Consider the following 16,004-nt stretch of genomic DNA (forward strand, 5'->3'; position numbering starts at 1 on the left):
ACTTGACATTAAACTATTGCTTCTCACCATGAAGTTCCTTTTTTTCTCAGAAATTTCTTGGAATAAAAATGCCTCAGGGAATTCATAAAATATCCCAGAGTCTATAAAATATCTCTCAGTGAAGTAAAAAGGCAATTGAAACTGAGCAAGCACCTTTTTTTCATGACTTTTTTCATGACTACTTGTAAAGAAATTAAAGGTTTCTCAATAAGACTGGAATTATGATGGTAATAATTTCACCTGCGTAACCTCCGTCCTGCACTGTGATTGGCCAGGCTCTGGTGAACGACATCCACACCATCCAACCCAGTGTCAACGGCATCAATGAAGTGGGTCTGTACCTAAAGAAAGAGGCTGAGCCACCGTTTGCCATCCACATCCAGAAAGAACTAGACGAACTCAACGGCCAGTGGGAGATGGTCTGCAAACAGGTGTGTAACCTTCATCCAGAGGATGTTTTTTCCTGCTTTAATGTGTACATGTAACCTTGAGTGTTTGCGTTGCTATGTGGGTTTTTCTCCTCTGTCTAGGCCTACGCTAAGAAGTCCGCTCTGAAAGGCGGCCTTGATAAGACCATGGCTCTGAGGAAGGAAATGCAGGAGATGCAAGAATGGATCAACCAGGCAGAGGAAGACTACCTGGAGAGAGATTTCACATACAAGACACCTGAAGAGCTTCGCAAGGCCGTGGAGGAGCTCAAGGTGTGTGCGTGAACAGAACATGCAGTACATTGCTATCCCCTTCACTTGTGGCAAAACTGATATGGGTCAGTACCAATACCAAAATCTTGAGCACTTCAGCAAGCATTCACCCGCCACATGAAATCATGAGACACATTGACAGTGAAATGTTTTCCCATCAATCTCTTCAATGTATATGTATGTGTGATTGGGCAGACCTTGGCAGCGTCTTCATTTAGGATCCAAGTGGCTGTGGATACAAGCTCGTCCTGAGCCTCTTAGCACTGGCTTGGTATATTCGGTTCCTTCTTCCTGACCTTGGCAGGGAGAAAAGGCAGTTATCCCTGTGGCTGGGATCTTTAATGATTCTCCTGGCCTTATTTTTTTTTTTTTTTTTGAACGTTATGATCACTGTTCCTACGGTGGCAAGTTTACATACAGTAGTCGACTGTAACGATAAAATGAAAGGATGTGTTGCTGCCTTTTCATCTTTACTAGTTAACAGCTGGCTGAAGACTGATAAAAAAAAAAATTGATTCACTTTGCTGCTCAAAGTCTACTGCCGGCAACTACCGGCAACTTTATAGTACATAACTCAATGCATGAATTGACGTCATGAATCAGTCAACACAACTTAAATGTCAATATGGCAACAAACCACTCCATTTGTTTTTATTGTCTTTCTTGCATGACACACACTTTAGTAATAATTGGATCTTCAAGCTCTTGAAACAATTAAACACTATATGAATTTCAACCAGATTATTCTGTGTCCTTACTTGATGAAAAAAAGTGGCGAGCGTCGTTTCAGTGTGCTCCAGCAGCACCACACTCCCAGTCTGGGGTGAAACACCCTCTGCCTTGCCTTTCTCATCACTGAGTCAGTATGCAGCATCCAGGTCAGACCCTCCGTGATGTGGACATCAAGGTACTTGAAACTTTCCACCTGCTCCACCAAGGACCCGTTGACACTTCACTGTCTCTACAAAAAGTGAAATAATTTTTAATTTTTAATTTTTAATAATTCTTTATACTGATATTTCTCTCACTGAATATTTGTCCATTTTTACACCTGTGTACTTTTTCTTGTATTTTGGCTTTCTGGCAGCCCTTACTCTTTTAAACTGGCAGAATAATAATTTAGAATACTTTTCATACAGTCCCCTATTGAACTGAATATTGTCTGCCAGGTTTGAAAAGGTCTGCATGGTTTCATGGCTTAGACAGTCGTCTTTCCTTTTTCGCCAGGGTCATCCATATCCTCATTTAAATTACCTGTGTATCTTAGCTGTAGTTCTGAATATGTAGAGTTTGGTGGAGCCCTGTTTGGATTTCCCTGACATGTGGGCCTATTCATTAAAATCATGATCTTGGTCTTCTCTATATTCACAGCAGAGGCCCACATCTGACCAACTTTATGCAGCTGCTTTGCTCTGTCACTCTCTTCTGATCCCGGTTAATTCCAGGTCGATAACGCCCCCGTCTGCTGCCTCTCTTGACATTGTTGAAGTTGAAAACCAGCTCTCTTTCTTTCTTTTTTTGGCCCTCTCTTTATCTCCTCCCCTCACTCACTCCTTCGAATCTGTTTTTTCAAACCCCCTCTCCACTCTCGTTCCCTCCGCTCTTCAATTTTGTATAAAATTGCATCAATTCTCCTATTCAATGCTGTACATTTTTGAGCTTTCATAACTTTAATGCAATGTGTTTGTGATGTAAATTTATTTGCTTTGTGATATACCCAAAAAGCCTTGGCAGTAGTAGTCCCCTTCCATTCACCCGTGTGCCTGAAAAACTTTGCTTGAGAGTCGAGTTGAAAATTAAAAATTGATTTCACTCTGCTTGCTCTTGCTAATCTCCCCCCTCCCACTCCTCCCTCCTTTCACCTCCTCTTCCTTTCCTCAACTCCCCCTTTCTACTCTGAGCTTAAAGGAAACTCCATTCGTGAATCCGTTTGCTCGCTTATTCTCTTAATCCCCCTGTCTCCTGCTCCCTTCCTCCCTCCCTCGTTTGGGAAAGTATTAGCTACACTCCTTCATTCATTGATTCGTTGGCTTACTTGCTCGCTCCGTCTCTCTCTGTCTCTTTACACTCGGTGGCTTTGTCAACAGAAGATACATTGATTCATTTGTTTGTGCATCCATCCCTCCATCCATTACACCCTCTCTTACTCTTTCTTTCTGTTCCTCTTGCTCTTTATCTCTTGCCACCTGTATCTCTTTTCTTTCACTGTCCACTTTCACTTTTAGGATTTTTATTGACACGACGAGACTTGTTCATGCTCACAAACTAAATCAACTGAGATGCTAAAGTGTCCCCTGTTCAACTCATTTACTCTGTCTCTCCATCAGAGGGCCCAGGAAGAGGTCCACTCCAAGGAGTTAAAGGTCAAACTCCTGACTGACAGTGTCAACAGTTTCATCGCCAAAGCCCCACCCACTGCCCATGATGCCTTGCGGTCTGAATTGGACGTGCTGACGGCCAACTACCAGCGCCTGTGTAGCCGGCTGGATGGGAAATGTAAAACTCTGGAGGTACAAACTCTCTCTGCTCATTTAGAAGTGTTAATGGATAACCTCGGCATGACAAACTATTAAAAGGGGGAAAGGATGGGAGGGTGTGTTTGTGTGTGTGTGTGTGTGTGTGTGTGTGTGCCCAAGCTAAAAACACCCTTACATGATGTGTCAAGGCCGTAGTGCATACATACATCAGTGCCAGCTCTGCAGGGCATGTTGTTGTGTATGTGGGTAGATGACTGTGTGAGTGCACATAGTTTATTATAGATGAGCTGAGGGTAAATGAGATCAGCCAAGCAACACCGTTTCAGGCTCTTTTTCTTGCATTTTAGATGTTACCTCGTGACCTTCAAATTGTAAGCGTTATCAAAAACAAGTCAATTTGAATGAATGCTCAAGGTTTTAATGTTTAATGTTCAGGCTGCAGGTGATAAATATGATGGAGATACAAGCTGGATAAATACATGTTTGCAGAAAATATTCCCTGTGAAAAGCACAGACAGTATATTCTATGGTTTGGAGGCAGAAATCGCAGAGGCGGATATCTGAAAGCTATCTGTATGGCTAGGTACCACTGTCATGGGATTTTTTGTCTTTTAATAATTTGTGTGTCTTTGAATAGGCCGAGACTTTATTAAAGTGCTTATTATGTAAAGTTTTTTTAGTTTCAGCAAAAGCAAATGGTGTATTATGTACTCCTCAGATGGCCGTTCTTCCGACTTTGGTGTGTTCATGAGCTTTAAGTTGTAAACAATATTACTGCTACAAAGAAGATATGTTGTATTTTCTCTGCTCAGAGCGCTTAAACACACCTTGATAGTGTCAAGCAAAAGAAACTGATCAGGTGAGCCATGACGTATGACTGGAAACTAATTTTTAAGATTATTATTATTTAAGATATAACTTGCACCTCAAAGATGGACAGATTGTTGGTCAGTAGCATTTGTGTAATATCATAGTAAGCTTACATAGCCCACCTAGATAAAAGTTAAATGTTGAATCAATGCATTAAATTGAATATTTTATCTTTATTAATGTAAACTTATACATGATGACTGAGAATGTATTGAGAAGTTTTGTGGGGCGGGCAGCATTAGAGTCAAACGTGCTTGTACTACAACAAAGTGTCATGAACATCAAAAAGACATTGCAAAAAGTGTCAAAGCAAGAATCTGATCTGTTTACATGAATCAACTCAAAGGAATCGATACTGTAAAAAGAGTCAGTCCACCCATAAATACTCAGATGGAGCTCAGGGCTCTTCCTGAGGATGGCTGCAATGTTTCAAATGTGTTTACTGGAGAAAATCTTCCCTGTCTGAAGCTCAGTTACCATTAGATTAGAATAATACATAAAGTTACTGCTGCTCTGTGATGTCCACAAAATGTTCTGCACAGTGCCTCTTATTTGGAGTTGCTCGTATTGTTCTTGCTGCTGTGTGATGGCTGCAGGTATTTCCAAGCTATTATCATGGTGTACAGGGTATAGATGACTCCAGCCCACGTCCTGGAGGGGGGGTCCATAGAAAGGTTTATGGTTGACCCTTAAATGATCAAGAACAGCAATTTACTTACTGACTTTTATCACTGACCATTCAGGTGTCTGCAGGTTCTCAAAGTCTTAAAATGTCTTCAGTTCAGTTATATAAATATTAGGCCTCAACAGTCATTAAATAGTCCTAAATGTGAATTTGTGAATTATAACACTTTATCTAATTTCATTTATCCATCTTTTAATTTCTTTTTGTCAAAATGAGTCAAGGTCTGCTGTGTAGAAGTCCACATTTTTAATGCTACAAATCTTTTAACCTACCACTTAACCTAATATTGTCATTTTACTTCACACTTGCCCTTTCCTGTTGGCAAAGTGTAGGTTGATTTAACGCACTCTAATAACCATATTCCTAAATAAAACCCACCTCTGCACAGGACCACATTGACACTTCCTACCTTCATACTTACCTGCAATACTTAAATAACAAAAAGATCATTTGTCTAAAAATCAGTCTTAAATTTCAGCCTTGAAATGTTAAAATGATCTTGAAAAGGTCTCAAAAAGCATTTAGTTTAAGTGTCTGATATCTGTAGACACCCTGGAGTCACACATACAGTCAGGTCCATAATTATTTGGACAATGATACAGTTGTCGTCATTTTGGCTCTGTACACCACCACAATGGGTTTTAAATGAAACAATGAATACCTGCTTAAAGTGCAGACTCTCAGCTTTCATTTAAGGCTTTTTTCAAAAATGTAGTATGAACCGTGTAGGAATTACAACCATTTCTTCACACAGTCCCCCGACTTTAAGGGCTCATAAGTATTTGGACAAACTAACATAATCATCAGTTAAACAGTCAGTTTTAATACTTGGTTGCAAATCCTTTACAGTCAATGACTGCCTGAAATGTTGGACACATAGGCATCATCAGATGCTGGGTTTCTTCCCTGGTGATGCTCTGCCAGCCCTTTACTGTAGCTGTCTGCACTTCCTGCTTGTGTTTTGGGTGTTTTGCCCTCAGTTTTGGCTTCAGCAAGAGAAACGCATGCTCAATTGGATTCAGGTCAGATGATATGACTTGGCCATTGCAGAACATTCCACTTCTTTGCCTTAAAAATGTCTTTGGTTGCTTTTGCAATATGCTTCAGGTCAATGTCCATCTGCACTGTGAAGCATCATCCAATGAGTTTTGAAGCATTTAGTTGAATCTGAGCAGGTAATGGTGCCCCAAACACTTCAGCTTTCATCCTGCTGCTCTTGTAAGCAAGACAAGACTTCACTAGAATAAATACAGAGGGTTTATCATAAGATGCAAACCATTGGTTAGCCTTAAAAATGGAAGGCCAGATTAGAGTTTGTCAAAAACCATCAAAAAAGCCTGTACAGTTGTGGAACAGCATACTATGGACAGATAAAACAAAGATCAACTACCAGAATGATGGGAAGACAAGAGAAGGAAGAAGGGAAGGAACTGCTCATGATCCAAAGCACACCACCTCATCAGTGAAGCATGGTGGAGGTACTGTTATGTCATGGCCATGTATGGCTGCCAGTGGAACTGGTTCTCTTGTATTTATTGATGATGTGACTGCTTACAAGAGCAGCAGGATGAAAGCTGAAGTGTTTGGGGCACCATTATCTGCTCAGATTCAACCAAATGCTTCAAAACTCATTGGACGATGCTTCACAGTGCAGTTGGACAATGACCTGAAGCATACTGCAAAAGCAACCAAAGACATTTTTAAGGCAAAGAAGTGGAATGTTCTGCAATGGCCAAGTCATATTATCTGACCTGAATCCAATTGAGCATTCGTTTCTCTTGCTGAAGCCAAAACTGAGGGCAAAACACCCAAAACACAAGCAGGAAGTGCAGATGGCTGCAGTAAAGGGCTGGCAGAGCATCACCAGGGAAGAAACCCAGCATCTGATGATGCCTATGTGTCCAACACTTCAGGCAGTCATTGACTGCAAAGGATTTGCAACCAAGTATTAAAACTGACTGTTTAATTGATGATTATGTTAGTTTGTCCAAATACTTATGAGCCCTTAAAGTCGGGGGACTGTGTGAAGAAATGGTTGTAATTCCTACACGGTTCATACTACATTTTTGAAAAAAGCCTTAAATGAAAGCTGAGAGTCTGCACTTTAAGCAGGTATTCATTGTTTCATTTAAAACCCATTGTGGTGGTGTACAGAGCCAAAATGACGACAACTGTATCATTGTCCAAATAATTATGGACCTGACTGTATGTATTACATGATAAATTTATTGCCGTCTCTGAAACACATTTCACCTTGTCATGTGATGCCCCTGGCAGATATTGTGAAAATTGTGCAGCTGAAATTCGAGGAGCAGAGGGGCAAGTTTCTGGCTAAAAAAAAAAAAAAAGTATGAAGAAGCACCAGGTATGTCTGGTGAAGCTGAACGTGAGGAGGTGGGGAGTTAATGTTAGGCAGGCTACCAAATAAAACTAGAGTGAAGATATTGGTGTTATATGACAATATAATAATGCTTCAAAGTTAGGCAACATTTTTACTCACAGTACATCAGATTTTCTGCAGAAGCCTGGGTTATATTTAGTGATCTAATCTTATTTTAATTCTTCTCCTCGCTAGTACCGAGTCTTTTTTTTTTACCCTCACACTCTCCCATTAACAGATAATTAATTTTTTATAGTTGTAATATCTGACGACATGTTTCTGATGAATGATGGGTGAAACATTTTGGGCAGGGAACACCCTTTCAGAAGGCACATGACACAGAGCAAGAAAAGGAAAAGAGCCCCCTGTTAAAAATAATAATAATGATAATTGAAATAAGGCCTGACATCCAGACATTGTCCAGTCTGCAAAAGAAGCCTGTTCGGGCAGTATGAGCACAAGTGGGTTTCTCTTTTAAGCTTTTGGCTTCATGAAAAGCTGCTGTCAAAATGTCTGTCCACTTGTTGATGCTATACACTACATGCTGCCACCAACGATGTCTTACAGCCATCAGCTGGTGCATTACAATGTTGGCTAACACCTTTACAATTTGCTTTTTATGTGTTTGTGTGAAATCTGCTTTCTTTTGTTGAACATATTTCCAGATTTAGCTCCATTTTACATCCCGGGAAGCCAATTCAATCTTTTCAGCCAGACAGAGGCAACTGTTGCTAATTTGCAGGCGGAAACAAACTAATCAAACATGTTGATGTTGAACAGATGCTGCTATGACAGCCTGCGCCAAAGCTGAATACGTGAATAAAAAAAAAAAACCCAAACACCACGAGAAAGTGGCATCTATAGTTATCTGCTGCTACCTATCCTTGTCTCTCTCTTCTTCTCTCTTTGTGTTCCCTTGATGTGAGTCTCCTCCCTGTCTTTCCACGCTCCTTTGTGCCTCATTTTCTTGAGACATAATTACCTCTGCGTCTTGGCATTCTTGGTAATTCAACTTTATGGCTGAAGACTCTCTCTCTCTTACGGTTTGTCTTTTTCTGCTTATGTCCAGCTGTCTTTGTTGTTGTTTGTTTGTTTGTTTTTTATCAATCAGTTCCTCTTCATCTCTGTCTGTACCTCCTGGTGACTGTGTTGTATATATGTGTGTTTTGTAGGAGGTGTGGGCGTGTTGGTGTGAGTTGCTCTCCTACCTGGAGCAGGAGAATGCCTTCCTGGACCAGTTGGAGCAGAAACTGGATGAGACGGAAAACCTTCAAGGAGGCGCAGAGGAGCTGCAGGAGGCGCTGGATGTGAGTATGAAGAGAAGGAGAAATGAAGTGAACATGCATGCAGTGCACAAGATTTACATTGCAGAGAAAATGCAAGAAGTTTTTATGATGTAAAATGTGTCAAAATGGGACTGGGGGGATAAGGAGGAGGCAGGTTCTGTTTTTCCCCTCTATAAAGCAGGAGGCAGGGGTGCTCCTGCATAGCTCCCACCCAGACCCTTGTGCTAAGGGTTTAGCCTTCTTAAATCCTGCAGAGCCGATCACATCAGTGATCCTATGTGTTTCCCTTGCGCCCTCACAGCAGTGCGCACAGCTGTTGTGCTCAGACAGCAGGGCCGACTGCAGCCAACCTGGGACGTCTCCTCCCGCAAAGCAAAGCCGTGTCTTGCGCTAAACTGATTGGCTGTAAACATTTGTGTTTGTGCTTGAGACTAGAGAGTAAGCCCTGTCTGTCTGTATTCATCTTTCATCATATCAGTCTTACTCTACTGTTTACTGATTGCTTTCAGTTATATTGGAGCTGTATGAAATTACTGCTGATGGAAGCAGGAGCTTTTCTTGGTTCCAGTGGTGGGAGAAGTCCTCAGATATTAAAGTATTAGTTTTAGAAAGTATTAATTATAGAAATATTTTGTTACAAGTAAAAGTCACACATTTAAAGCTAACTCATAAAAGTCCCACAGAGCGCTGTCCGCTTGATTAGTCAAAGTTTTTGTTATTGAATGTGTACCCTGTCTACCAACTTAGACACTGCACATCCTTGGGTCCCCAGCAATACACCCGCCAAGTGTGAAGTGGATCGGATCGGGTATTTCTTGAGATATGTGAAGGACAAATAGACATACAGAGATTCTTTGCTTTATACTTAAATGATGTAATTGGATTGTGATTAGTGATGCATTAATGTGTCCATCACTTTAACAGTGCAACTGTTAATGTAGGGCTATTTCTAATCACTTTATATATTTATAGATAGTTTAATCAATAATAATACACCATAATGTGTATGAAGTAGCATAAAATTAAAATGCTAAAGTAAAGTACTTCAAAATTGTAGTTAAGTATAGTGCATAAGTAAAAAGGTACATTCCATCACTGCTAGTTTTCTTGTTGTTAGCGGTGCTATTCTTAGATTAAGATTAGAATTTATTATAAGATGAGGACATATTTGGTTTTTAAGTACTGCAGACAGGGATAGTACAAGCAGAAGCAGCCTAGACAAGCTTTTAGGTGAAGAGCTGCAGGCAGCAGGCTCTTAATGCAGTTTGGGACCAGCACCACTTGAACACATCTTCTACAACGTTCGCTGTGCCCTGCTGTGTTGTGCAAATACACTCAAAGTGTGCCAGCACAGCTCAACCATCGTGGTTGCTCACGGCTCAGCTTGGCATGAGATTGCCCAGCTGTATTGAAAAAACGGGATTTTGAGGAGGCTGACCACTTTGAGGCAAAAGTGTTTCCCACTCTGAACAGACACCAGACCATCAAGGAGGGAGTTTGATCCTTGTGGGCTTCACAGGGATTTCTTCTTTTAATTCAACAATTACTAGGAGAACTCAGGCCTCCCTCAGCTATGAGCCTGACCAAAATACAACCCCTACCACCACCATAAAATGAAAAGAACACCCGCCACCCTACCAAGGAGCCCAAAAGGCTTATGTTGAGGAAACATGAAAAACAAAAAAGACAAAAGGAAATAGAGAGGAAACAAAGAAATGAGTAAACAACCAATTAGGAAGACTGATGAATAGGTAAATAGAAGGCAGGATTGAGCTGTGAAGTGTGGAGGAAGCTGCCAAAATAAAATACAATTAAATAATTAGGTAATTAATTATTTAAATAAATACAGATAAAATTGAATAGATAAATGTAAAAAAAAAATGGATAAATAAAAGGGAAAACTAAATAGGAATGTAAATAAATAGGGGAATTAATAAATAAAAAGGCATATGTGCCTTTATTTCAGAATAAACTATTTTAAAAGAACCAACAAGGTTTATGTGAAGCCATAAGGCCAGTAAACATTCTCATTTTTCCATTTATACTTTACCTAGAGACCTACCATTACCTAGAGTAATTACAAAATTATGGTAATCATTGAACTCAATCAGATTCTCAAACTAACATATCAGCGGATGGAAGTATGGGTGGGATGCAAAGAAAGGACAATTACACTTTAAGGAGGAAAAGAGACGTTTTGTTTTTTTTCTCATAACTCGAGGAGTCAGTGGGGAGAGATAACATTAAGAAGAAATATGTGATGTGAGATATTTCTGGAAAAGGTGATTTTCATCAGATAAAAGCATATATGAAAGAGATTATGTTAGGGGATAAAAAGATTGAGTGTGTTGGCCTCTCTGAGGATGTTGATGTTATGTAAGACACACAGATTAAAAAAAAAAAAAAAAAAAAAAAGAAATCTTGAATTCAATGGAATTTATGTTGAATCTTGCAATAAGAGACACTGAGGCTTCCTGGCCTTCCCGGGGAAATAAAGTAAAAGGCTTATGTGTTAACCCTAACTCATTAATTTGCTTAAACTGTGCTTTTGCAGATTGCCTTAGATGTTACATCCAGGGATTTCATGAGATTAAACAATGCAAAAAGCTTAAAGCCTCGAGACCACAGATCCATTCTTTTAATTTAGGTTTGTACAGAACAGCAAAATGCAAATAACTGCCCAATCAGCTGTATTCTACTACGCTAAATGCTCTACTGACATCAGCCAAAGAGACCTTTATGGGGATTTCAGAAGATGTGAAAAGCTGTTAAGCACCAAGGTCAAACGAACAAGGGCTGCTTGACCTCTTTTAGCCTCTACATGTCAGCACCTCATACTCTTATCCTGCATAATTTTCAATATGCTGCTGCTGCCTCATCATGACTCACCTTCAAACAAAACAACATCACTTTGTGTGCATATTTTTCTGTGGTTTCACTTAATGGAAGCTACCACGGTGGAATTTTTAACTACTAGTTATATGGCCAAGTGTGACTGATGATGTCTTGTGTGTGTACAGAGTCTAGAGGTTCTTCTGCGGCACCCTGAGGACAACAGGAACCAGATACGGGAGCTCGCCCAGACGCTGATGGACGGAGGTGTTCTGGATGAACTAATACAGCAAAAACTGGATGCTTTCAATACACGATGGGATGAGCTCATGGCAAGGGTAAGACATACAGTAACATTTAAGAGTTTGGATTTATATATTTTTAGCAGGAGCATTCTGCATCACTTCAGATTGTGTTCTGGTGTGTTGGTTGGTGAACATGAGTTGTCACAACAGTCACATTGTGAGACTTTGGTCCCACATCTCTGACACTGTCGGATTGTTGCTGCAGGCTGTCTTTGGTTGCTTTTGGACAAGTTTTACAGTACATTGTTGGACCAGAGTTTTGATTGACAACCAAAGATTTCACCAGCAAAGAGAACAAAGCTTTGGGCACAGCATGTACTTTTTGGCTGGAGATGATTGTGACTGCAAGATAAACACATTTTCAGAATCTGTGCATTTTCTTTTCTGACTAAGATTTCTTTTGCAATAGTCGCCTTTTGTTTGGAACAGCCAAAAATCACACGATCGAGGGGGCCTAAGGCTTGCCTATAGAGCTGCCATTAGCACAGCACCCACCTGCTTGGACTGCCTCACTGAGTTGCAACAAAATGGTCCATATTCCACAGCCAAGGTCCCCTGTATGTGATGACAAAGTGGCAGAGTAGTTCTACATCTTTGATTGTGATTGTGATTCTGTTTTACATTTAGACAAATAAATATCTATAAAAATCTATACATCCTGATACAGGTCAAAACACACACTTAAAAATACATATACTGTAAAAATACAGATTAGATTTTTTTTTTCATTTAAATCCTTCTTTTGAATCTTTAAAGTAGAATTCTACTCCGTTCAGGAATTCATGTAACTGCTGCAGCCAAGGACAGTCCAGGACAAGGACGGTCATCATTTGAAGGCTTTATTCCAAAACATTTCTCGAATAAAAAATCTTAGGTAAGATGTTGAGGTGCTTTGATTTGTTTTAATTTCTCTCAGCCACTTCAAGACAGTTAATCTTTTCACACTGAGGATATTTATCTTTTAACAAACCTCGTCTTTTGTGTTCCTGTATGAATATTTAACCCATGACATCATCAAGAAGTACTCTATTAGATCATGGCTCAATCCCAATACACACCTTGTCCCTACCACTTAACCCTTACCCCTCTGTTTTGCATGCGCAGGTCTAGGTGTAGGGTGTCCCAATTCTAATTGGGATAAAGGGGGAAGGTAAAGTGTTAGGGATACTTTTCAGAAGCACACTCCCAACTGAATAATTATGAGTAATCATTATTACTAAAATGCCCAAAAAAATATCTTTAAAAAAAAAAATAAAACCTTACAACAACCATCATACTATCTTAGTTTAATGTTGTTTCAATGTATTTAGGTCATTTTACAACAAAAAAAATCGCTTGTGGTATGCTGATGTCTCGGTAGCTAACTAGGCAGGAAGCTAACTAGGCAAGAAGCTAAATAGGCAGGTAGCGAACTAGGCAGGAAGGTAACTAGGCAAGAAGCTAACTAGGAAGGTAGCTAACTAGGCAGGAAGCTAACTAGGCAGGAAGCTAACTAGACAAGAAGCTAACTAGGCAAGAAGCTAACTAGGAAGGTAGCTAACTAGGCAGGCAGCTAACTAGGCAGGAAGCTAACTAGACAAGAAGCTAACTAGGCAAGAAGCTAACTAGGAAGGTAGCTAACTAGACAGGAAGCTAACTAGGCAAGAAGCTAGTTTTACTTTGTTTTGCTGATTTGTGCATAACCATCCCACATTTTGACATATTTCCATATCGCATCCCTCCCATGACGGCATATGATGCATGAAATTTAACTAAACTCCTCTGCGCTCCTCTAATATGAGGGCCTAATGGCAAGGTATGCTGAAGCACAGGTTGCTAAATTAGCCTCCAGACCACTGCTAGTGACCTGGTAATGAAGCTAAATTAAGTTGTGAACAAACCAGAAGTGTCCATGCTTCATCAGATAAAAAGCAAATATCATTATTTTGGTTCGAAATAAAGTAATTCATTAATTCATTCATTCTGTAGCGTCCCTTAACAATGAGGCTACAATGAGGCTTTTTATTCCTTAACTTTACACAGGCTCTTGTCACTGTTGCCAACTCCTCAGTAAGAAAAGTAGCCATTGGCTGTCCTAAAAGTCACGAGAAGTCTCTAAATGACGTCATTGCCCAATTTGCATAATTTTCCATATGCATGTAATTGTAATGGCTGCTGTAGGAGAGAGGAATAATGTCGTGGGAGAGACAAAAACTGAGTAAAAAAACACCCTGAATATGTTTAGAACTACAAATAAACCTTCTTTCAATGATTTATATTAGACGAAGAAAATTTTACATTTACATCCCGCCCTGACTGTAAACCAGGTCGGGATCAGCCAGCAGCGGTTCCGCGCATGCGCGATTCACTTACAGTCTGGACGTGGAGGGGTTAACATCTCCTGCTCTGACTGCTGCTGGGAGGGAGGACTGGGCCTTCTGTGAGTGCTTTGGGGCGAGGGAAGGGCCCACGGCAGCATCCGCTGCTCGTTGAGAAGAATAAGAATGATACGTGCTCTCACAACAGAGTCTCCAGAAGTCTTCAATAACATCAGAAAAAGTCACTAGATTTGTCGCTAGTCGCTTTTTTGAAAAAGAGTCGCTAGAGGGGTCTGAAAAGTTGCTAAATATAGTGACAGAGTCGCTAAGTTGGCAACACTGGCTCTTGTGGGCCTTAGCCAATGGCAAAACAACAAACATGTCTACCTTACAAGGTGTTTTTTGCATTAGCAGCACTCCTCGGCTACACACACACAAACTAGCAGGAATAACAACAACCCTCTGTTCTCAAGCCTCGACAAGTCACAGGTGGTATCATACACAGATCACTGTTATAGGTGCTAGTATTGAATTACATACCTCACAGCATCTAAATACACACAACTTTGCTAGGAGTAACACCTTTTTACTGTAGCTGAACGTAACACATTTGTGTTTGTCATTTAAAAACTATAGAACACATCATCGATAGATATCAGGAAAGCCAGCTCTCTAAACATTTTAAAAGAAAGCTAAAAACATGTTCACTTAGCCTTTAAGGAGCTCTAATTTTCCTCAGGTCTAAAACTCTTCTTTTTACGCTTCACGCTGCTGCAACTCTTTAAAATGTTTAACTTTACTTGATTTTATGATTTATGCTTTAACAATTCTATGACTGTATGTTGTCATGATTCTGGGACATTTTATAACTTAGGTCATTTTGTGATTTTTTCACGATTTTAAGATTTGTCGTTTGGCTTTGATCAGTGGGTGGTGGATTTGTTGGAGAAAGACTGTGGTGAGTTTTATTTGATCCACAGTGCCACAACTGAGTGGCAGATTCTGTGGCAGCTGTGGGCTGTACCCAGCATACCCACAATGTGGTTAAGTCTTGAGAAGACGTTCTGGGGTAATCCAAAATACGCTCATTTCAGTTAATCAATGTCTGTTGGTGAGTCTTTGCCCATTGGGAATTATAGGCTCTGATTGGTAGTGACGTCAGAGGGCCTAAAAGGTGACACAAGAAGAAATACTATATGAGATTTAGGATCTTAAATCACCACCACTTTAAAATGAAAACTGTTGAACCAGTTAATCCTTGTTTTAAACTGTTTTTAAGTGTCCTTTTATATTTAATTGCCTTGTTTGTCTGTTTTATGTTCATTACGTCTGTTTTCATGTGTAGCACTCAGTGCTTATAATGTCTTAATTGTAAAGCACTTTGTGCTGCATTTCTTGTATGAAAAGAGCCATATAAACAAAGTTTATTGTTATTATAATTATCAAGGCCTTGAAAGATTGTCCCATTTCACCGGGAAAGATTTCAACCACTGCCTCTTAAAACTCTCCTTCGAGGGACAAATGGGCACTTGAAAACAAGGGGTAGGGGTAAAAATAAGAAATGGGAATGGGCCTATGAATGTGAGACTAATTACATGTTTCAGCAGGAATTCAAATGTTGTATGTGTTGTGTAAGTTTAATTTGGTTGCAGTGCGAGGACAGAATTGCACTCACCATGTTTGTTAACCTCAAAGATGCACACAATGTGTGTGGAATGATGAGGTATACTCAGTGTGAGCAACATCTGACAACAATGCAGATAAATTGCTTCCCTGTTTACCACCATTTAGGCAAACAGGGAAAACACAACAGAAAAACATCTTTATTTATGTTATAATATGATTGGACAGAGTGACACATTTGAAAGTTGCTTCTAACTGCAATACAAAAACAACGCTTGATTGCCAGTAACAGTATTCTTACATAATACACATTAATTAAGAGACCTCGGCACATACACCAAGGGCGCAAGCACGTACACTTGTTTTATTTCTTTTCCACTCTTAATCCCCCACCTTTTGCCTCATCTTCCCCTTCCTCCATTTATCACACCTTTCCTTTTCTTCTTGCACTTTATCATCCTCCTTTCTACCATTTTCCCTTTATTTCATACCCTCTCCTCCTTCTCTTCTCCCCATTTCTCCCCCTGATTTTTCTGCCTTTTCTTAAT

General features: G+C 40.0%; 1 protein-coding gene across 17 annotated transcripts in view; it reads left to right on the top strand.

The window, feature by feature from the left end:
- The window catches only part of dmd (dystrophin), a 376,736-nt gene that overhangs the window by 243,269 nt on the left and 117,463 nt on the right, over nucleotides 1-16,004 (top strand). For all 17 annotated transcript variants that reach the window (XM_078165601.1, XM_078165594.1, XM_078165599.1 and 14 more), the window contains 5 exons: nucleotides 276-431; nucleotides 531-701; nucleotides 3,029-3,211; nucleotides 8,286-8,420; nucleotides 11,420-11,569. In XM_078165601.1, coding sequence (XP_078021727.1) covers nucleotides 276-431; nucleotides 531-701; nucleotides 3,029-3,211; nucleotides 8,286-8,420; nucleotides 11,420-11,569 — 795 coding nt within the window. The remainder of the gene's footprint in view (nucleotides 1-275; nucleotides 432-530; nucleotides 702-3,028; nucleotides 3,212-8,285; nucleotides 8,421-11,419; nucleotides 11,570-16,004) is intronic.

Source organism: Epinephelus lanceolatus, chromosome 24, assembly GCF_041903045.1.
Source record: "Epinephelus lanceolatus isolate andai-2023 chromosome 24, ASM4190304v1, whole genome shotgun sequence".
Classification (NCBI taxonomy): domain Eukaryota; kingdom Metazoa; phylum Chordata; class Actinopteri; order Perciformes; family Serranidae; genus Epinephelus; species Epinephelus lanceolatus.